Source organism: Aethalodelphis obliquidens, unplaced genomic scaffold, assembly GCF_003676395.1.
Source record: "Aethalodelphis obliquidens isolate GAN/ISIS:26980383/991018 unplaced genomic scaffold, ASM367639v1 scaffold8, whole genome shotgun sequence".
Lineage (NCBI taxonomy): Eukaryota > Metazoa > Chordata > Mammalia > Artiodactyla > Delphinidae > Aethalodelphis > Aethalodelphis obliquidens.
In genome coordinates, this window is record NW_020837952.1 from 54358950 (window position 1) to 54380212 (window position 21263).

The 21263-nt window shown below is 51.5% G+C and overlaps 1 protein-coding gene and 1 pseudogene across 6 annotated transcripts in view; one reads left to right on the plus strand and one right to left on the minus strand.

The window, feature by feature from the left end:
- Positions 1-6827: 6827 nt before the first annotated feature.
- Positions 6828-6920, plus strand: LOC113621358 (uncharacterized; annotated as a pseudogene).
- Positions 6921-10663: 3743 nt separating this feature from the next.
- Positions 10664-21263, minus strand: part of MFNG (MFNG O-fucosylpeptide 3-beta-N-acetylglucosaminyltransferase) — a 14736-nt gene continuing 4136 nt past the window's right edge. For 2 of the 6 annotated variants that reach the window (XM_027107568.1, XM_027107569.1), the window contains exons 2-9: positions 20848-20906; positions 20346-20448; positions 19779-19932; positions 16915-17000; positions 15394-15476; positions 14880-15045; positions 13076-13161; positions 10664-11625 (exon numbers count right to left, since the gene is read on the minus strand). In XM_027107568.1, coding sequence (XP_026963369.1) covers positions 11552-11625; positions 13076-13161; positions 14880-15045; positions 15394-15476; positions 16915-17000; positions 19779-19932; positions 20346-20448; positions 20848-20906 — 811 coding nt within the window. In that variant the 3' untranslated portion in view covers positions 10664-11551. The remainder of the gene's footprint in view (positions 11626-13075; positions 13162-14879; positions 15046-15393; positions 15477-16914; positions 17001-19778; positions 19933-20345; positions 20449-20847; positions 20907-21263) is intronic. The other 4 variants (XM_027107564.1, XM_027107566.1, XM_027107565.1 and 1 more) reach the window with 4 other exon arrangements.

Sequence of the window (21263 nt, forward strand, 5' to 3'; positions counted from 1 at the left end):
CCTGAAGACATTGGGGATGGCTCCATTCCTGTTCCAGCCGCAGGGAGCTCGGGGGGCTCCTGGGTGGCAGATGGACACTAGGTATGGTCAAGAAAAAAGGCAGGGGAGGATGCCCGTATCAAGCATGACCCATCAGAGGAGCTCAGGCAACGTGGGATGGATGAATAAAAGAATGAGTGAACAAATGCGGAAATGAATTCATTGTTTCCTAAAAGGTGGTGTAAATATCACTAGTAATATACAAGATACCTTTTAGATAGTAGTGTACTTTTTAGATAATAATTCTTGTTTATTTTAAGAATTATGTACTTATTTTGATGTATGTTAGATATAATAGATCTGGCCCATCCAATCCATTATATAAACTTTCTGTTTAAAACAAAGGTCTTTAGGTACAAAAAGAAAACCATTAAGTAAGTAACATATGGGTATTCTCAGGACCTAGCACAGAAAGTGTTCAATTAATGCTAATAAATGAATGAGGAGATGACCAGCAGGTTATGATGCTCTTTGTAGAGCAGAAAGTAGACAGTCCCAAACTTTGCTGTAAACAGATCACCAGGGGAACTTTCTAAAAAGTATATGTCTGGGCAGGTATGTGTCTTTGAATCTACGGCGGCTGAGGAAGAAGCCAGTGTGTCCTAGACAGCTCCCAGAGGAGATGAAAGACACAAACCACCCGATCTAGGTGACTTATAAGGAGCAGCATGGCTTCGCTACCATTTGAGATAGTAAAACTCATCACTGGAGGAAGAAAGCTCTGCTTGGGTGACCTGGGACTCCTTTGCTGAGTAAGAGATTGGACTGGATGAACTTGAAGTTATCGTGCAAGGAAAGAGAAGTGAGTTATTCTTTATGTGAACTAGCTTCTACATTGACACACAGTCCAAAGTTAATGTGTGTTCACTATGGTTTTAACATACTAATTAAGTATTTCTCATTTATTCACGCTGCACATCATGTTTTATTTGACATATGTCTTTATTATCAGTTAATATAAATATTACATTAGTTGCCATACAGAGGATATAGAATTTGCTGTCCTGAGTTGATTTACAAGTTAGTTCGTTTACGGGAGTTGTCTCTCCTGAAAAAAAAAATCCCCTTCTTCTTGAAAACTGTGTCTAGTTAATTATGAACATATATTAATATAATGTAGTTAATGTGGCTACAGTCTGTTTATCTGTTTTAATTGGATCCCGGTTTGATCACAACATCTTTCAGTTACTTTCTTAATTAGAAGTTGGAGGAGTGAGGTGTTTGGCGTTGGCTTTGGAAAGGGATGCTGTTTGCTTCTAAATCCACACGTCATCTAAAAAGCGCAGGTTGAGTTAATATTTGGTGTGTGAGTTGTTCCATTATCTTGTTAGATACCACTGATAACAGAAAAGAATTTCCCATCATGAATTTTCATGGCTATACCTCTGGGAAAATATTGATAAAAATAAATTGCATCCTATTTGGAAAGATTGGCATACCTATTGAGATTGAGTCTAATTTTTTATATCATTTTAATAGTATTAAGGAGCAGCTTTTTAAATTTGAATAGATTTTTAAAACATAAAACATGAATAGGGCTTCCCTGGTGGCACAGTGGTTGAGAGTCCTCCTGCCGATGCAGGGGACGCGGGTTTGTGTCCCGGTCCGGGAAGATCCCACATGCCGCGGAGCGGCTGGGCCCGTGAGCCATGGCCGCTGAGCCTGCGCGTCCGGAGCCTGTGCTCCGCAACGGGAGAGGCCACAGCAGTGAGAGGCCCGCGTACCACACACACACACACACAAAAACCATGAATAGATTTGTCATAGCACAGGGTCAAAAATCAGTTCTGTTGTTGGCAAGTTATTCGATATTAATTCCATTTTATGAACAAATGCAATTGAGTTGCAAATCCCTTAACAGAGGGCAGCGTTAGGCCAATGTTTTAATCGGTATCAGGAAATGTCAGACTAGCATCCCCAAGGAAGAAGAAATCTTTGGCACAATGCCGAAAACATATGTGTTAGTTTTAAAGCTGCACCTTGCTCTCTTACATAGCTACAGGGAATATAAATCCGTACATCCTCTCTCAAGGGCAATTGGACAGTATCTACCTAAACGATAAATGCAGCTTCTCTTTAATTCTCCGATCCTACTGCTAGGAATTTATCTTTCAATATACTCACAATGAGCATAATAACATGTGTACAAGAAAATTCATTGTTGCATTGCTTGAACAGCATATGATTGGAAACAACCCGAATAGCCATCAGCAGAGGACTGGTTAGTAAAAGAATTTTATAACTCTTCTTTGAAATGCTACGTGGCTGCAAAAAAGAATGAGGGCTCATCTACAACAAAAAACAACCCAATTTAAAACTGGGCAAAGGACTTGAAAAGACATTTCTCCAAAGAAGACACACAAATGGCTAATAAGCACATGAAAAGATGCTCAAAATCACTAACCATCAGGGAAATGTAAATCAAAACCACAATGAGATGGTTCCCATCCATTGACGAGACCTCACATGCATTAGGTTGACTATTATTTTTTAAAAAAACAGAAAACAAGTGCTGGTGAGGATGTGGAAAAATTCGAACCCTTGTGCATTGCTGGTGGGAATGTAAAATGATGCAGCTGCTATGGAAAACAGTATGTCAGTTCCTCAAAAAAAATGTACACAGAATTACTATGTGATCCAGCAATTGCACTCCTGGGTATATTCCCAAAAGAATTGAAAGCAGGAATGCAAACAGATATTTGTACACCAGTGTTCATAGCAGCATTACTCACAATAGTCATAAGATGGAAGCAACCCAAGTGTCCACGGATGGATGAATGGCTAAACAAAATGTGACATATACAGACAATGGAATAGTATGCAGCCATGAAAAGGAATGGAGATCTGATCCATGTTACAACATGGATGAAACATTACAAAGAAGTTTTTGTGGTGATCGTACAACATTGCAAATACAATTAATGCCACTGAAGTACACTTAAAATGATTAAAATGGCAAATTTTATGTTTTATATATATTATAACACAATTTTTTAAATTAATAACGTAATTTCTTAAAGGCAAGGGTGGGAAGTCTAAATCCCCTCTTTGAATATGGGCTGGCCTTGGTTGATGCTGTTGGACTTCCTAAGCTGGGTCACAGGGGGCAACCCAGCTTATACCTGGGACCCTGAGCCAGCATGTAAGAAGTCCCTCTACCCCGCAATGTCATACCAGAGAGGCCTCATAGAATGAGAGCAGCAATTTGAGTCTTCCCCAGCCAGGTGTCAGACACGAGGAAGAGCCTTCAGATAATCATAGCCCCAGCCGGAGCTGCCCCAGCTGACACCAAGTGCAGCAGAGACAAGCTTTCCCACAAAATCCTTCCCAAATCTCAGATTCATGAGCAAAATAAGTGGTGTCACTGTTCTAAGTCACAAGTTTTGGGGTAGTTTGTTATGCAGCGATGGGAAATGGAATGGTAAACATATTACTTATGTATTAGAATTTATTTCAATTTAATTTAAAAATAATCACATACAAATAAAACAGATTTGGACTACATAAATATCTCTTGCAAACCAACTGGTAAATTGGATGTTTTCACTCTCATGGTCTGTATCCTGCCTCTGTAAAGTCATTAAAGGTGCAAATATACTTTCTCCCAAATACTGAACAAAGCTGGGGTGGGGGGAGGCTCAGTGGGCTGGAGAGGTGGGAACACAGGTCCATCTGGAGACTCTTTTCCCAGAAGGCCAGGTTACGGGAGAGAGAAAGGTCACTGGAGCTATGTAGCATGAAGGGACAGGTTTCTGACCCAGCAGGGCCAGACTAAAGACAAAACTTGGTCAGCAGGTCCTTGAAATAAAATCCAGAAGGTGGAGTTATGAGTGACATACATCACACAAGATGGGGTTTCAGGAGGCTTGAGAAGGAAGTTATATAGCCAAAGCTAGAGAATTTCAGACCTGGACCATTGAGGGGCTAAAGGTTTATTTTTTAAGCTTAGAAGAACTTAAAAATATATCCATAATGTATCCTGCAAACACTCCCCCACTGTCTCCTTCCTGTGTGTGGCTCTCCTCACTCCATCAGCTTCTAGAACTCCTGCTCATTTGTTTACTTGTTTGCTGTATCTCCCTGTATTATTAGCCAGGGTAGGCTAAGTGCTGTAACAAACATCCCCAAACCCAAGGGCTCAACTCAACACCAGTTTGTTTCTGGTTCTTCTAACACTTCAGTGCATCTGTCTGATGGACAGACTCCCACGAAGAGATTCTGGGACCTGGGCTCCTCCCACCTCCAGGCTCCTACAATGCAAAGTCCTCCCCATCCAGCCAGTGATGAGGACAGAGAGAGATCATCTCGTGGGGGGCGGATTTTATGGGCCAGGCCTGCAAGTGGGGCACATCCATCAGCCAGAACTCAGTCACATGGCCACCCTCTCACTGCAAGGGAGGCTGGAGATGTAGTCTCACTGGAGGCCAGGAGTATGGCCCTACCCCCCAGTTTACTCCCCCTGTGTGCCAGTTCTCATGCCCCTTGTTCACAGTGACTGTCACCGTGCCTGGCATAAATGTGGAGTCTATGAGTGAATGAATGGTGCTGGGGCTGCACGGCTGGAACCGGGCTGAGTAGGCATGTTCCTTATAAATGCCCTGGGAGATGGAAGGACATAGTCACTCCCATTTCTCAGATTAGGAAACTGAGGCTCTGGAAGCTAAACAGCAGGCACAAGGCCACACAGCTAGTCGGTGCACCAGGGCCAGGTCTCAAATCCAGGAAGCCTCTTCTGCCACGTGTCTGTCCTCTCCACTCCCCTGGCAGCCTCTCCAGTAAGCATACTCACTGACTCCGGGTCTGGTTATCTTCGAGGCAGCTCTGCTTTCTAACAGTCAATGAACCGTATTTGGCAAGCTGCTGGCCCTGAGGCTGGCAGCTGTATCTCACCCATCCCTCTGCCCCCTGGCTACCAGCACAGCCCTTGAACACAGTAGGTGCTCAAACCACGGTTGGGGGATTAATTTGTTCACACTGGCTCAGGCTTCATGCTTTGCCGCTTGCACAGTATGAGGGTCGCTTACAACTTACAAAAGAAATAGAGGGAATATTTATTATCCTGCCTCTCCCTGTGCAGTCAGAGCTGTCTCCCGCAGCAGGACCAGTGTCCACCCCGAAACGTGCTCCTGAAGCAAAGACAAGGGCTGTGTCACTTGAGGGCCAAGGCCACAGTTGTCTCACGGCCTCCATCAGGGTTAGACCATTAACTCCCGCCGCATACATACCTAGAATGCCCTCGCCCCATCTCGTCCCAGGAAGGAGAGTAGATAAAGGCAGCGGCGTGAGGTTCTGTCCATGGTGCTGAACGCACCTCAAATCCTTGTTCTCTAACCCAGCAGCCGCTTAGATCCTCTTGGGGAACCAGGTAAAAATGCAGATTCCCTGGCCCCTTCTTTGGAGACTTGCATTCTGAGGATCTAAGATGGGGCCTTGGAATCTGTTTTTACCAAGCACCTGTGATGCTAATACAGCCAGGTTGGTACTAGCCTGAGGTTGACTCACCCACCTAAATAGTCAGTGGTCTTCAGGAAGCGCCTGCTATGTGCCCAGCACTGTGCCAGATACTATTAGGCACAGAGCTGCATCGAGCAAGGTCTCTGTTCTGGGGGAATTTACAAAGTCATTCGGGAGGAGATGTAGGGAGGGAAGGAGGGAGAGAACTTGCTGTGTTTTACGTGGACACGGTGCCAGGTACGTACTTCATCTTTGTCCTGCAAAGTGAGATAAGTAGGCATGTGAAAACGGTAATCATAACCGTAACTAACATTTGTCTTTCCTTAGGGTCTCCCTAGACCCATCTTCAAGGTAATATGTGATGCATTCTGTTCCTTCTCACCTCCTCATGGCTCAAGACCCAGATCTTCCTGATTCCTGCTGCCCTTTATACCCCCTAGAATTTAGTCCTCCCTTCTTCTGTCCCACGGTCACAGTTCCTCATCGATTACATGATACACCATGTTTTCAATATTGTCCCAACTGGGATTCGAGTTCCCTATTGAGGGTAGGGCTTACCCTTGACTCCCCTGTGTAGCCTCTAACACCGGGACCTCCCCATGCCCCCACCAGAGGAAGTGAACAGTAAATTCTTATTGGATGGATGACTAGGGGGAGTGATAAGTGGGCGGAGGAATCTGCCCAGTGACTGTGCCTGAGGAAAGTGCTGCTGGGTTACGAAGCAGTTGGGACAAGTGCTCAGAACCAAAAGAAGTCAGGATGGGCCTCAAGGAAACCAGAAAACAGGCAAAATGCAAATCAGGCAGGGGTCAGCTTCTGGTCAAGGCCTGCCTCTCCTTTCTCTGGGTGTTTGGGGAGAACAGGAAGTAGACTCAGGACAGCAGTGTCTGATGAGAACAGATGTTCTCTGGGCCTGAATGTAGGGCATGGAGGAGGGGACAGGGGAGAGAGAAAGGGGAAAAGCAAAGGGGGAGGGCCATAGCTAGCAAAATGGAATATCCACAGGCCCTCTTATTTATTTAATTTTACTTTTTTTAATGGAAAATTTCAAACACACACCAAAATAAAGGGAATAGGAATAATGAACCCCCATGTGCCCATCACCCCACTTCAACAACCGTCCCCATTTTGACATCCTTATTTAATTCCTTCCCCCAAGCATCTCTTTAAAGAAAATTCCAGACAATATATCATTTCAGAATATATTCAGAATGTATCTCTCACACATTAGAACATTTCTGAAAAAGTAACCTCATTATCACACCTAATAAAATGAACAATTTCTTAATACCATATAATGCAAAGTCCACATTCAAATTTCTTCATTTTTATCAAAAATGTCTTTTTAACACCCGACAGGAATCTGGGTTCATTGTGACAAGGGACACAAACCTTGTGGCCTTCCTATGAACAAATACCCAACACATATCCATCCCCCTGCACCTCCACGTGGCTGCTGGGCAGGACCAGTGAGACAGGGCTCAGTACTGGAAGGAAAGCTACAGTATTTAGTGGGGGAGTTTGCCACCTACAGCCTGTCCTGTCCACACGTGGGTGAGCCATGAGTGGTCTTATAGGCATATAGGCTTTGAACCCCTCCCTGCAAAGAAAAACGAAAAACAGATTCCAACTATATGCCATTCTGGAAAAGGCAAAACAATGGAGACAATGAAAAGATCAATGGTTTCCAGGAGTTTGAGGGGAGAGGGGAGATGAATACACAGAGTGCAGAAGTTTTTATGAGCAGTGAAAATACTTTGTATGACATCATAATGATTTTATGTCATCATACTTTTTTTTTTTTTGCGGTACACGGGCCTCTCACTGTTGTGGCCTCTGCCGTTGCGGAGCACAGTCTCCGGACGCACAGGCTCAGCGGCCATGGCTCACAGGCCCAGCCGCTCCGCGGCATGTGAGATCTTCCCGGACTGGGGCACGAACCCGTGTCCCCTGCGTCGGCAGGCGGACTCTCAACCACTGCGCCACCAGGGAAGCCCTATGTCATCATACTTTCGTCCAAACCCACAGAACGTGCAACATTATTCACTTCATAAAGTGAACCCTAAGATGAACTAGGAACTTTGGTGATTATGACGTGTCGGTGCAGTTCAGCCTTGGTTTAAAAAACAAAAAAAGTCTTAAAAAGAATTAACACTGAGGGTAGACGTTTTTGGCAAAACTTTTGTTTCACTTTTCTATATGTATACATATTATATATGTGTGTTTGTTGGATTGTGATGTAAAATGTACTTTTTAGATTAAAAAAGTTTGCAGGCTACTGGCAAATAAAAGAATAAATTAATCTAAAAAAAACATGTCTTTTTAGGGTCCATTTTTATGAACCAGGATCTAAACAAGCTCCATGCTCTGCATTTTGTTGCTATGACTCTTAAATCCGTTTTAATCTCTAACAGTCCTTCCTCCTTCCCTTTTTGATGTCATTTTACCTGTTGAAGAAACCAGGCTCTTTGTCCTGTAGCATCGTCCTCATTGTTGACTTGGTGGATTGAGCCCTCCTGGTGTCCTTTTACATGTTCCACTGCCCGCGCCCCGCCTATTTCCCGGACACTGATATTTAGACCCAGAGGGTTGATCTGTGTAGAGTCAATTATTCTGGCAAGCAGACCTCCCGGGTGAAGCTGTGTCCTTCCTAGTGCACCATATCAGAAGCAAGTAAGGTCAGATATTCCTTTCGTGCGTGACACTAAAAATGATCAATGTTACCAGCCTGATCCTTCCATTATAAATCTTCCCCATCACCCGGTCCCCAAGGGGTTTTAGCACCTTTCATAAAATCTTAAACCTGACAAAGCTGGAATAGCTCTGAGAAACTCATTCACTCGTTTTTCAACTCATCCCACAAATATTTGTTGAGCATCTACTATGCACCAGGCAGTGAGCAGGAGTGAGAAAAACCACCACAATCCCTGGGATCACAGAGCCAACAGTCAGAGCAAGCAGGTACCCCAACAAGAGACGTTTAGAGCCATGCAAAGAGCTACCCCAGAGCAAGGTGATGGTGGTCAGGCAGCCACTTTGTGGTGGGTGATCAAGGACAGCCTCCCTAGGAGAGGACACTGGAGCTTGACAGGAGCGATCCAGTCGTGCATTCCAGGGAGAGGGAGAGCTGGGGCAGGCAGAGGAGCTGCGCACCCATCAGCAGCAACAAGGAGGCGCGTGTGGTCAGCACCGGTGGGCAAGGGTGAGTGGGCCTGAGGGGAGGCCAGCGAGGAGGCTGCTATGGTAACACAGGAGAGACGGACCATGACCCAGACCAGAGGGCGGAGTGGAGGTGATGGCCAGTCCAGCGCCCCTTCCACCCCCTTTTACAGCCAAGAACACTGAGCTTGGGGAGGGCAGGGAGATGGTGGTTATTGAGTAACTACCCGCCACAGGAGCTTTCCGTGCAGCGTCTCAAAACTGCCCCTGCACACTAGGTAGAGGTCTTTGTGCCTATTTCCCAGGTGAGGCCAGTGAAGAGTAGTGAAGTCACCTGCCCAAGGGCATAGAGGCAGAGGGGGAAAGGAGGATAGAGCCCCGGCCTGAGGAGGCCCTCTGACCCTGCAGGGTCATCCCACGCTGTGATGACCACTGTGGAGTCTCAAACCTCGGCCCTGGCACCTGAAAGCCCTGTGACCTGGACCAAGGGCCTTCTCCCTGTGCCTCAGTTTCCTAACCTGTAAAATGGAAATAATACTTGCCCAAGGTGCACAGCAAAGCCTAGACAAGGTGGTCCAACCTTGCTCCCAGTCCCTGCCTGTGGGGCCCACACAGGTCACCTTAGCAGAGCCTACAGGCAGCTTCACACCCTCCCACACGGACCCACAGAGGGTTAAACTCAGCCTCCCTCCTTCCTCCATCCCAATTCTGATCCTTGCTGACTCTGCTCCCCGCCCTACAGCAGCTATTCTGGGACAATGGAGGCAGCAGATGGCCCGAGTCCTATTCCCTCCACCCGACCCTCAGAATCTGGGAGCAACCTGCAAATCTGCCGCTGCTTCTAAAAGCGGTCCAGCCAGCAGCCTTCCGCGCGCAGGGTGGAGAGGACAGCGGCAGTACAGCACACTATCCCATCCCCACTGGGCTGTGGGCCCAGGGCCCGCCCCACTCGGCTCGCATCCCACAAACCCAGCATTAGGTCAACCCAGAAAGAAAGGAAGCCCTGCGCCTAACACGCACAGAGCGGCCTCCCTCTGGGTCAGGCTCCTCCTTGGAAAAGAAGGTGCTAAGACTCCAGGGCTCGGCGGTTCCATCAGCCCAGACAGAGCTGCGGCAGGGACGAGGCCCTTCAAGGGCTGGAGGACGTGCTCCAAAGGAGCCCCCAGCCCCAGCTGCCTGGGTCAGAGCCCCTTTGTCCTCCCTCCCTCCTCCCCTCAGCCCTGAGCCCCACTGTGACGCCAATTACATGACATCTCTGAGCACAATGCTGGCGGGGAGCAGACAACTTCCCTTCCTAGCCCTCCCCACAGGTACCATCAGGCCTGAAATTTCACCACGATCACTTTCATTCAGTCACGCAACCTCTTTGGGACATGAAATTCTAAGGGCATTTACCTTTACTCAGCTCCTACCTGGGCTGTCAAAGTGCCCTTTTATCTGATACCAGAGGCGGAATCCCTTAGCTCCATTCAGCCTGCCTTATTCTCTGGCCACACCAACCCAGGCCCTGAAGACAGATAAAAGGAAGAATCGTCCCCAGCAAACCAGCACCTCATAGCACACAGATATTCACATGCGTGCACATCACACACACACACAGGTGTGACACAGGCACAAACACATCCATACACCCCACACATGTCCTTAGGCACAGACGAGCGTAGAAGGGTGTACGGCACACGCGCACTCTTATATGCCCTGGCATGCAATGACCCAGCACACGCTACTTCCATCACTGTTCACTGAGCCATTCCTTTCTCCATGCTGTGCCCTTTACAAACTGCATCATTTCACCTACAACCCGCGAGGTAGGTATTCCTTTTCTCATATATAAAATGAGCCAACAGGCCAGAGAGACCAAGTGGATTCCTCAAGGTCACACGGCCAGCAAGGGTAGGGCAGGGCTGTCTAGCCGAGGGACCCAAATCAACACCACTGCGACAGACAGATCAAAGACCCTGCCCCGGTCAGGAACGACTTTGGCTTCACGTAACAGAAAACTGAACCAAGAGAGGCTTAAACAAATAAGGGTTTAATATTCTTACACAACCAGATGCTGGAAGGGACAGCTGTGGATGATTGTCTTGGCCTTTCCTTCATGGTGGCAAAGTGGCTGCCCTAGACCCAGACATCACACCCACATTCACAGCAGGAAGATGGGGTCTGGGGCTGCAAAACCTTCCCCAGAAGCCTCTCTATTGGCTTTGCTTTATTTGCACTAACAGACAGAGCTCTGGCTCTGGCCAGAGCTGGGTCATATAGTAGCTCCTAACAGAAAGGGAAGCTGGGAAAGTGAGCAAAAGGATCATCGTGATTGGCTAGGACCCATTCTGATTCATCATCTGGGTCTGGACCTGCGGTTGCTCCAGACAAAATCGGGCGGGGAGCAGGGACCGGAGACTGGTCAGCAATAACAGTATCTGCCGCAGACCCTGGATTCTGCCCTTCTTCCACCTGCGTCCCCTCGGTGGTTGGGGATCCAGCCAAGGAAGCCAGGAGTGGGTGGCCCAGCGCTTGACCCCGGGAGAGTAACTGAGGGACCAGAGGTGGGGGCTCTGACCACACCAAGGGACCCATGTAATTCTCTGGAGAGTTAGGACTCCTGAGCCCGAGCAGCTCAAGGACCCCTACCCTTGTTCAGTTCAGCCACCCAAGGCCCATGAAGTCCAGCCCCTGAGGCCTCTCTGGCCCTCACACGGTGCACCTGGTCCTGGGCTGTCCAGCCCACCTCCCAGGGGCTTGGGATGCCTTTACCGCCAGCCACCATCCAATCCTGGGCCTGCCCACCACAGAGGCCCTGCCAGGGACTGCTGCCCACACAGGAACTGCCACGGGCCCTCAAGGCCGCCTGGGAGGCTAAGGGCAACCAAAGGCTTCAGCTCAACCTTTGCCCGGAGGTTCAGGGTTCATCGGGCCACCAGCTGTGGGCACCAGGGAGTATCCGGGTAGAGTAGACAATGGAGGGAGCGAAACCTGTGGAGAGACCAGAAATGGACAAGATGGGTCACTCCCACGGGTTCCTGGGGAGCACGTCACAGAGATGCTCTGGGGCACGGGTTTTCCACCTCAGCACGATGAACATTGGGGGCCAGATAATTCTGTTGTGCGGCTGTCCCGTACATCATAGGAAACTTAGCAGCGTCCCTGGACTCCACGCACCAGATGCCAGCAAGCATCCTCTGAGTCTTGACAATCAAAAATGCCCCCACACGCTGCCGATTGTCCCTTAGTGGGGGGCGTGGGGGGGAGTTGCAAAATGGTCCCTGGTTGAGAACGGCTGGTTTATAGAGACTTCAAAAGCCAGAGAAACCATGAAGAGGCCTCAGCTGAGGCCACATCCTCTGACCGCACATATCTGAGTCCCCAGCTGGCTCCAGCCCATTAGGTAGCAGCCTTTAGATTCTAAATCTTCAGGCTTTGAGAGAATTTAACACGAATTCTTAAACGCCTTGGCAGTATAGCCATAGCTTGCACACCTCCACTGATGGGGAGTTCACTCTATTAGAAGGCAGCTCCTTTCCTCTTAGAAATTGAGCCAAACTCTGTCTCCTTGGAATGCCCAACTTGTTCAACACAGCCCCGGTCCCGGCAGCCTTGGGATAGCTGTGAGTCCTCTGCCCCCAGCCAGACAGCTCTGCAGAATTTCAGGGGCAGGAGTGCTGGCTCCCCTAAGGATTACCCTACGGATAAATCCGAAGTCCAGACAGAGCCCACAGGGCCTTCGGGGGCATGGGGGAGGGTGTTCCCCGCCACCTCCCCAACTGAATCTGTCTCCACTCTCCTCTCTCCTCCCACATTCCAGCCACACTGGCTTCTTTTACTTCCTTAAGCAGGTCTTGCTCCCCTGACACAGTGTGTCACTGGCTGTGCTCTGAGCTGCCCTACAGCCATCGGGGCTGGGGGTGGGACGGAGGGGGCTGGGCTGAGCAGCCCTAATCCCCCCAGGGAGTCTTTGGGGACAGAACTGGAAGGTGCCTAAGTGGCATTCTAGCCCCCATTCCAACCCTCTATCCATCACAAAGTATCATCGAAGAAACAAAGAGCCTAAGAAAGATTTTCTTTTCATTTCCCCATGACTGCCTGGAGCTCCTCCATTAGAGCATCTCCTTTGCTCAGTGAAGAGAGCTCAGTCTTTCACAGTCTCCCAGAGGATCAGGCCTGGGAGAGCCCTTCAGATCCACATAGCTCAGCCTCCTTGTGTTACAAATGGGGCAACTAAGGTCCAGAGAGGGCAAGGCACCTGCCCAAGGTCACACAGCAAGCCAGTGACAGAGCGGAGACTGAAATCCACTCCCTCCACTCCCAGCTCTGCGCTGTCAGTCACTGGCCTCTCTCACTTCCCTCCCTCCTGGCTCTCCCATCTTTGGATGCCTGGACGCAGGCCCCACTCCTCCCATCCTACAGTTTCAGCCTCCAGACCCACCTGGAGGAGTCCTCCTCAGGGGAGAAGGGGCCATGGAGCTTAATGACGTTGAGTTTCCCCTCAAAGATGCCATAGCTGAGGGTGACCTGCGCAGAGAGACACAGAGAAGAGAGTGAAGGGTGCAGGGCGTCCCACTGGCGACCCCACAAGGGGGCAGCATTTGGGCAGAAACAGAGAAGGCACAGAAGGCATTTTGAGGGGCACAAAAAGCATTCCTCTGCACCTGAAATTCCACCGTCAGTAATGGGTGTTCCGCTGAGGGCCCCACCCCACTCCCCTTTGACCATAATCCCATTTGTGCCGCCAACGGTCCAGTTTACTAGGGAGGCTGGAACGATTCCCTCATCTACAGATTGGGAAACTGAGGCTCAAGGCGGGAAAGCACCTTTCCAGAAAGTTGCATGCCTGAACGGAGGTTTCCTGAGACCCACTCTAGGGCCTGGGCAATCCGTCTCCACCCGGAGCCTAAGGTCACTCCACGAGAAATGAGGACACAGGATGATGACACCCGTCAAGAGGTAGCCAAGCACACTGGTTAAAGACTGTGGGCGTAGGGGCCACCCAAGCAGGGTTCAAATCCCTCTCTGTCCTCTACTAGCTGTGTGTCACAGTTAGTTCCACTCTCTGGGCCTCAGTTTCTCCATCTGTAGAATGGGAATAATGTTAGGACTCACCCCCACGTGAATGCTGTGGGGAAGCAGAGAGTTAAAGAAGTTAAGGCCCCAGTGTGCTGCCTGGCACAGCGGGGGATCTGAAAACCCCACCTGTAGGGTGCCCTGGTTTGGGCCGTCCAAAATCTGCCCCTCTTTCCTGGCTGTGATCCTAATGGGACCAATCTGCATCCCCGTTCTAGGTCTGGCCAATCAACTCTAACTCTAGGCACTGGTAGGAGACAGGTCATGTGACCCAAGTGGGCCATGTGACCAATGAGCACCAGTCCTGAGATCTGGTGGAAGGAGGAGCTCTCTTCCCATGGGTGGGGTGGAAACCAGGGGCTGCCACCTTGCCAGCATGAGGGTTGAGCCTGCCTGAGAATGAGGCCAACATGGGGGAGGGCACATGAGAAAGGGGACAGGGTCTGAGCACCCAGACCCTGCCAGATCTAGCAAGTCAGGCCAAGCCCTCAGCTTCTCAGGTACGCGAATTAAACAGACCTTTTCTGTTTAATTAGTCTGTTGCCTCTCTGTCACTTGCAGCCAAAAGGGCTCTGACTCACTCACACCATGAGGCAGAAGATCCCAGGGGCCTCCCAGCCAGGACCCTCTACGGGGCTGGAAACCCATGAGTTGGAGGGCGTGTCTGCAAGGCAGAGCCAGTTGGACCTCAGCAGAGTCATTCCTTGCCAGGTAGTGGGATGGGTCCCTCCCCCTCCCCCAGCCTGACATTACACTTGGATGTCCCTGCTGAAGACCTGGTCCTTCCCAGTGACACCTGTAAGCTTTGGTGAAAGAGAGGGCTGCCGATAGGCAGGTGAAAAGGACTGGCCCCTTCAGAGGGTGCGGGGAGGATGGGAGGTTGAAGAGAGGAGAGAGGGAAGGAGGTAGCATGTGGCGAGCTGGATGGTCTGAACCTCAAGACGAGCTTCATCTCATGTGTGCAGGTCCCTCCAGCTGGCATTTGGGAACCAGATCAAATAATTTTAGCATCATAAATGCAGACCCTTGAGGGTTAGAGGTGGAGAGAGCTGAGTCACTGCATGCCCTCAAGGGGATCCTTTGCCACCCTGGGCCTCAGTTTCTCCATCAATAGGGGAGAGCCCCCACAAACACCTTCCCCAGTGCCACCTGCCCCAAGGCTGGCTCACCTGCTTTGGGAGCTGGGCAGCCCCCAGCAGCTGCAGGGTCTCCAGGTGGGAGTGGAAGAGAGGGCTGGGCTGCAGGTGGCCGCCCAGCTTGCACTCGACGATGTAGCCCACAGTGCAGTCATCAGGCAGCCGGATGAGGGCAGATGTGTCCACGAAGCGGGGGCCACTGAGGGACACAGTCATGCTGCAGGCACTGGCCTAAGGCCCTCGACACCTAAAGCCCTCCCTGCCTCCCTGAAGACCCTGCCTCCGCCCAGGCCAGCTGGGAAAACGGAGCTTGGCTCTAGCATCTGCCTCTTGCATACTGTGTAGCCTTGTGCAAGTCACAAGGAGCCTCAGTTTCCTCTTCTGTAAAATGGGCATGATAATGGCCCTGCCCTCACAAGGCTGTTGCGAGGATTAAGTGGAGGAAAGGTGAAAGGCAGCCCTTTTAAAAAATGTATCCTTTCTTTCTCTCTCTTTCTTTTCATTCATTCACTCACTCATTCATTCATTCTTGAGTTTGAGCATCTACCTGCTGCCAGCCACCATGACACAGAGGCTGAGGACAAAGAGATGAGAAAGAAATGCTTCCTGCCCTCAACAGCAGCCCCGATTCTGGAGGGAGACAGATAGATGAGCAGGTCATTTCAGAGGACTGGTACTAAGTCAGAGGGAAGCACGAGGCGTGGGGACACAGGGAGGACAAGGTGAATTCCCAGAGAATGTGGCAGTCTTTTGTTTTGCTCTTTACTTAATCATGGCAGTAGCAGTTTTTAAACAGAGTCTTACAGGATGAGCTGGAGTCAGCCAGGTGCCGAGCAGGGGAGGAGCGGTGTTCCAGGCAAGGGCGTCACCTGACTGCGTACCCCACGAACGCCGCGGGGGTGCCAGGCGGGGCAGCTTGCCCCGCTGTGCAGGATGCCTGACCGAGGGGTCGAGTGGGTGCAGAAACCCAGCCGTTGCCCCCCTCCCCAGGCTGCACCTGCCCAGAGTGGGTACATTTTTCTAATTCACACAAATGTACCATAGAGGTGGACAGAAGCCTCGATGGGGGCAGCCCAGGCACAGGGATGACCCCTGGTTGTGTGTACATGCCTGCTGTCGACAGATGCTAGGACAGCACTCCTGCTCCCAGCCAGGGCACAAACTGGCCCTGGAGGACCCCTCCCGTCCAGGGTAGGGCACGGCAGGCTGGTGTAGTGACAGAGCACGCAGGCCTTAGAGCCAAACCCAGCAGCTGAGCGACCTTGAACCAATTACTTTGCTTAGCTTCTCAGCACCTCAGTTTCCTCAGCCCAGTAGAAATAAGGCCAACACCCCTTCCTCCCCGGGGGCTGTGATACTCTTAGCAAAGCACAGGCCTGGCTCAGAGCCAACCCTCAATTCAAGGTAGCGACACTGATGCAGCTGTTAATAACAGCCTGCTCGGCAGACCTCAAGAGGCTAGACCTCGGCCATGTCCTCTCTAGAATATCAGCACCCCCACCAGGTACTGAGGGCTTCCACTACTCCCACGATCCCCCTCAGTCTGAGCCCTCTAGGACCATCCCAGCTCAAATTTCACCTCTTCCAGGAAGCCTTCCCTCCTTTCCCCAAGCAGAAGGCCCTACTCCCTCCTCTGAGTGCCCTTCCAGTTGGCCTTCACCTCCCCTGTGACAGTGACCAGTCAGAAGAGGGCTGAAAACGGGACCTAATGTTTGCCGGGCTCCTGCCAGGTGCCAGCCCAGACACTTTTTCATTTAACCCTTACAACAACCTCTGGCCATTGTATTATCAGGTCCATTTTACAGATGGGGGCACTGAGGCTCCTGGAGATTACACAACTTGCCTGTGTGTGGCAGAGTGCACTAGGCGGTGTACCCCCAAGGGCATGGTGCCAGGTGGCTTGCTCACCACTAACTGTGTAACTCTGTGATGCAGCGGGAATGAGAGGTAGTTTCTCCTGAGCTCGCTCTCAAGTCCTTCCTGCTGCAAAGGCCCCACCCACACACCAGCCAACACCCCCTCTCTGCACCCCCCCACCTCTTCCACCAGTCTCTAGGTCTCTGCTTACCTGGCCCATGGGGCCATCTTCAAAGCCAGTTTGCGGTTGATGCAGAAGCCGGCGCCCCCGGTGGCAAACCAGAACTGTACCAGCCTCTGCGGGGAGAGATGGGGAGGGCCAAAACATAGGGTGAGCCTGGGGTGGGGGCAACAGCCAGGGCCCCCCTTACCCCCAACAAGCATGGCTCAAAACTTTTTATTTCACATCTCACTAAAGTCTTCCTACAGCCTGACATTATTATGCCCATTTTATAGATAAGGAAACCGAGACCCAAAGTCACATAGCTATTTAAGAATGATGGGGACAACAATTAGACCCCAATCTGGCTGGATTTCAGTTAAAGAGGACACATATCATATTTGTCCACCCAGCGCACCTTATCCCTATCCTCAGAGAAACATCCCCATGTGGTTCAGGAGGGACTGCCCAACACAGCACCTGCTCCCATAGGTCACAGATACAGGCAGGTGCCCCAGGAATGATGGATCACAAGACCACACCTTTGACCCAGTGACTGGCTCAGCAACAGACTCAGCCAGCCAATCAGAGTCCTCGCCTGAGCTCCATATGCTGTGAGGGAGAGATGCTTTGACAGGGTCACCAGTAAAGGTAATCCTGATGCCATTTACACCGGGCCATGAACACTGGCCTCACCACTCCCAACTCCTGGGACCAAGAAAGCTTTTCTGCAAAAGGAGAGAATGAGGTCTCATGGAGGAAAGAGAGAAGGGCAGGCAGGCCTGTGAGCCCCTAAGGCCAGCAAACCCCTTGGCATTTCAATCTCAGCAACCAATACCACCCCTTTGGGGTGTAAACCACTTTCTGCCCTCACCCAACATCACCATGGCCCAAGGCCTCTTCTACCTCCTCTGTGAGGACCTGTGAATTCACCCATGAATTTCTTTAAGGCTTTTGAGAAACACTGAACCTCTTCAGCTGTATCATCTCTTGGTCAAACAAGTGCCCTAAAGTTACCTTCTCCCAAGTACAGAGTTGGTGCTTCACTGATGCGTGTTACATTGGGTTGGGTCACCTCCCATGATGCAGCAGTGAGAAGAGCCGTGGGCAGGGAGCTGGAAAGTGGAGGGGCCCCCGCCTCCTCCACTGCACAGCTGTGTAACCTTGAGAAAGTTCCTGCCCCTCTCTGTACCTCAGATTTGTCACCTGTGAGTACAACATTGGCTCCAGTTCTGAAATCCGGTGGTTCTCCTGGCCCAGAGGTGTCCTCCTCCTAAAGACCTCTACGAGCTTACTTCTGGAAACTCTGCCCTCTTAGAGAGAGGTCAGGCCTCAACCAGGCAGAATGAATGGTTTCTTGAGGACCTGACACACAGGAGGTGCCCAATAAATGCTTGTTTAATGAATTGATGAGGGCAGGGCTTCCACTCCCAGAGAACTGTAGCAACGTCAGCAGCGACCATGCAAGTGCCTAACCCTGAGCACTGACTATGCAGAGCCCTGTGCTGTAGGTGAGGTGACCAAGGTGCACAGAACTGAGGTCCCAGAGCTGGGACTGACTCCAAGCCCGAGCCCTTGCCCCCTTTGCTGTCCCACCCGGGGGGATGCCAGGGTCTTAACAGACCAGGACACTTTGGAGCAGAGTCCTGGGATCCCGCTGGTGGGGTGTCTGACAAGGAGGGCATTCATGCACGTTGTGAGGTCGGGGACTGGGTGTGCCCAGGACTGGGTGTGTCCTGAACCAGCACGGGAAGAACACAGCTCAGAGATGAGGCTGTGCTGAGTCGGGTGCTGATTGATAACACTCTCTAGTGTCCACCACGTGGCAGATCCCGTTCCAAGCCCTTGGATAGATGACCGCATTTAATTCTTTTTTTGCTCACAACAGCCCTATGAGGTAGTGACTGTTTTCACTGATTTTACAGATAAGGAAACCAAGGCACAGAGAGGTGAGGTGACTTCATTCAAGGTCACAAAGCCAGGAGGTAGCAGGGCTGGTGTGTGAACCCTGGGAGTCAGGTTCCAGAGCGCAGCTCTCAAACCCTTAGGTCAGGGATGAGGAGGTGTGGGAGTCTGGAAGACCCCGCGGCTCACCTGGCATCAGCTCGCTCACACACGCTCCCCCAAGGCCCAGGAAGATTTAATTAGGGCTCAGAGGCTGATTAGCTGCAGATAATTAAGGTTCTGTGCTCCCTGCTCTTGGTTTCCCTAGTGAAGCAGATGGTGACCCTGGGAGGGAGAAAACCCCACAACTGGCCCAGCTCCCGCTCCAGGCACCACGTCTAGAGAGGGGGACCCATGGCCTGACTCTTCACAGGGGCCAAGGAAGCCCTAGGGGCAAAATCTGGCGACCTAAACCTGTCCATTCAGGTCTGGAGCTGAAGCCGGTGCTGGGAACCCTGTTGTACCAGGTGTCAACTCAGTTGCTGGTTAGTGAAATCTGGAAAGACGAGGGGTGTCTAGAGGAGAGGAGGGGAGGGGAGGGTTCAGGGGCTCCCGGCAGCCACAATTTACTACCCGGCCCAGCGGATTCAGCATTTTAATAATCTGTACAACTACATGGTGATGCCAGGTGGCTAGGAGCCCCGCCGTGGAGTCAGGAAGCCTCAACTCACCCCCACCCCCATGCTCACTGTGTGACCAGGACGAGCCACTGCTCCTCCGTGGCCGAGGCCCTACTAAGCGCCAGTCTCTGTGCCTTACCTGCATTATCTCAATCTCCCCATTTCATAAAGGACGAGACTGAGGATCACAGGCGAAGCCACCAGCCCAGACACACCCGGTTGCAGCGAAATCTGAAACCCAGAAAACCCACCGGACCCCTCCACAGCCCCGCCCCCGCATGGCCCCGCCCCGCATGGCCCCGCCCCCGGGGCCAGCGGCCAATGCACAAAGGAGGCAGCGAGGGAACCGACCGTGCGGTTGTTCGGCTGCGGCTCAGAAGCGTGGATAGGCCGGTTCAGGCTGGGCCGGCCGATGTAGACGTCGCGGGTCCACGGGAAGGTTTTTAGCAGCTTCAGCAGCGCCCTCGGGTTCAGATAGTTGTCGTCATCCACATGACAGAACCACCTGTGGGGATGGAACGCGGGACAGTGAACCTGGAGGGGGTTCCCAAGGGCTGCCAGCCAGCCAGACTCCGCCCTGCGCCCTCAACAGACTTATGGGGTGGGGGAGGCTAACACTGAAGGCACTGGTGTGTGCTGTGCCAGGCAGCGTCTGGTGTAAGCTCATGAGGAAGTTGTGCCCACTTCACAGGTGGGAACCAAGACTCAGGAAGGTTAAGACACTTGCCCAAGGTCACACAGCCAGTGAACAGCAGAATTGGAATCCCATCTGTCTGTCCAGAGACAGATCCCAGCAGGCCCTACATGTGATTAAATTCACAGGGCCCGGACAACCTTACTTTTTCCACAAGACACCTCATTTAGGAACTGGCCCGAGGCAAAGGTCACGCCTGCCCCCAGAGACCAAGGTGAACTCACCTCAGTCCGCTGGCCAAGAAGGCATCAAACTCAGCAGCCATCTTGCAGGACAGGGCAGGGTGGCTGTGCTCCGCAGAGCAGTTGGTGACCACGAGGTGGGACCCTGAAGAAGGGAGGACAGGTCAGGGGCCCCTGCCCAGCTCCTCCCAACAGCCCTACGCAGCGTGAGAATGCAGAGGAAGGCGGGGCCTCAGAAAGCCTGGAGCAGTGCCTCCAGTCCCATTTTACATATGGGGAAGCTGAGGTCGGGGGGGCTGACCTGCCCAGGACCCTGGAGCTAATGGACAGTAGGCCGGGCTGGGACCCAGGTGTCCAGGGTCTTGTCTCGCACAGTCCCTCCCCACACCCATACCCGTTTCCAGGGAAGGAGCCTGCTCCCGTCCTGGGCAAAAGGGGAATCCCCCTGTGACAAGGGTGGGCAGCCGTGTTTCCTGGGGAACCCCAGGCCAGGGGACAGCCACCCCAGCTTTCCCTGGCAACAGCCGAGGGGCCCCCAACCCACCCAGAGTTACCCAGTCTCTCCTGGAGGCCTTCATCCAGGCTGTCGGTGAAGATGAACGTCTAGGAAGGAGAAAGGAATCAGGACTGGGGTTGGCCAAGGAGAGTCCCGGGCAGCCCACAGCCCACCACAGCCAAGTCCAGGTGGATACACACATGGCAGACCTCTGTCCTCCTTCAGTGATGGACACACATCCCTCTCACAGTCACACGCTCCTTTAGGACAACATGACTTTCTCAACTACCCAACCCACCCCCGCCATACAACACACACAACCCAGCTTTTGTACAACTTCGCGGTATACACCAGCCCATCAGGCTCACACTCAGCCCCCTTACAGACCAGCACCCACAGGGTCCCTACCAGAGTCACACACCCTTAGCAGAATCGCACCTTCATCAACCACACACACACACACA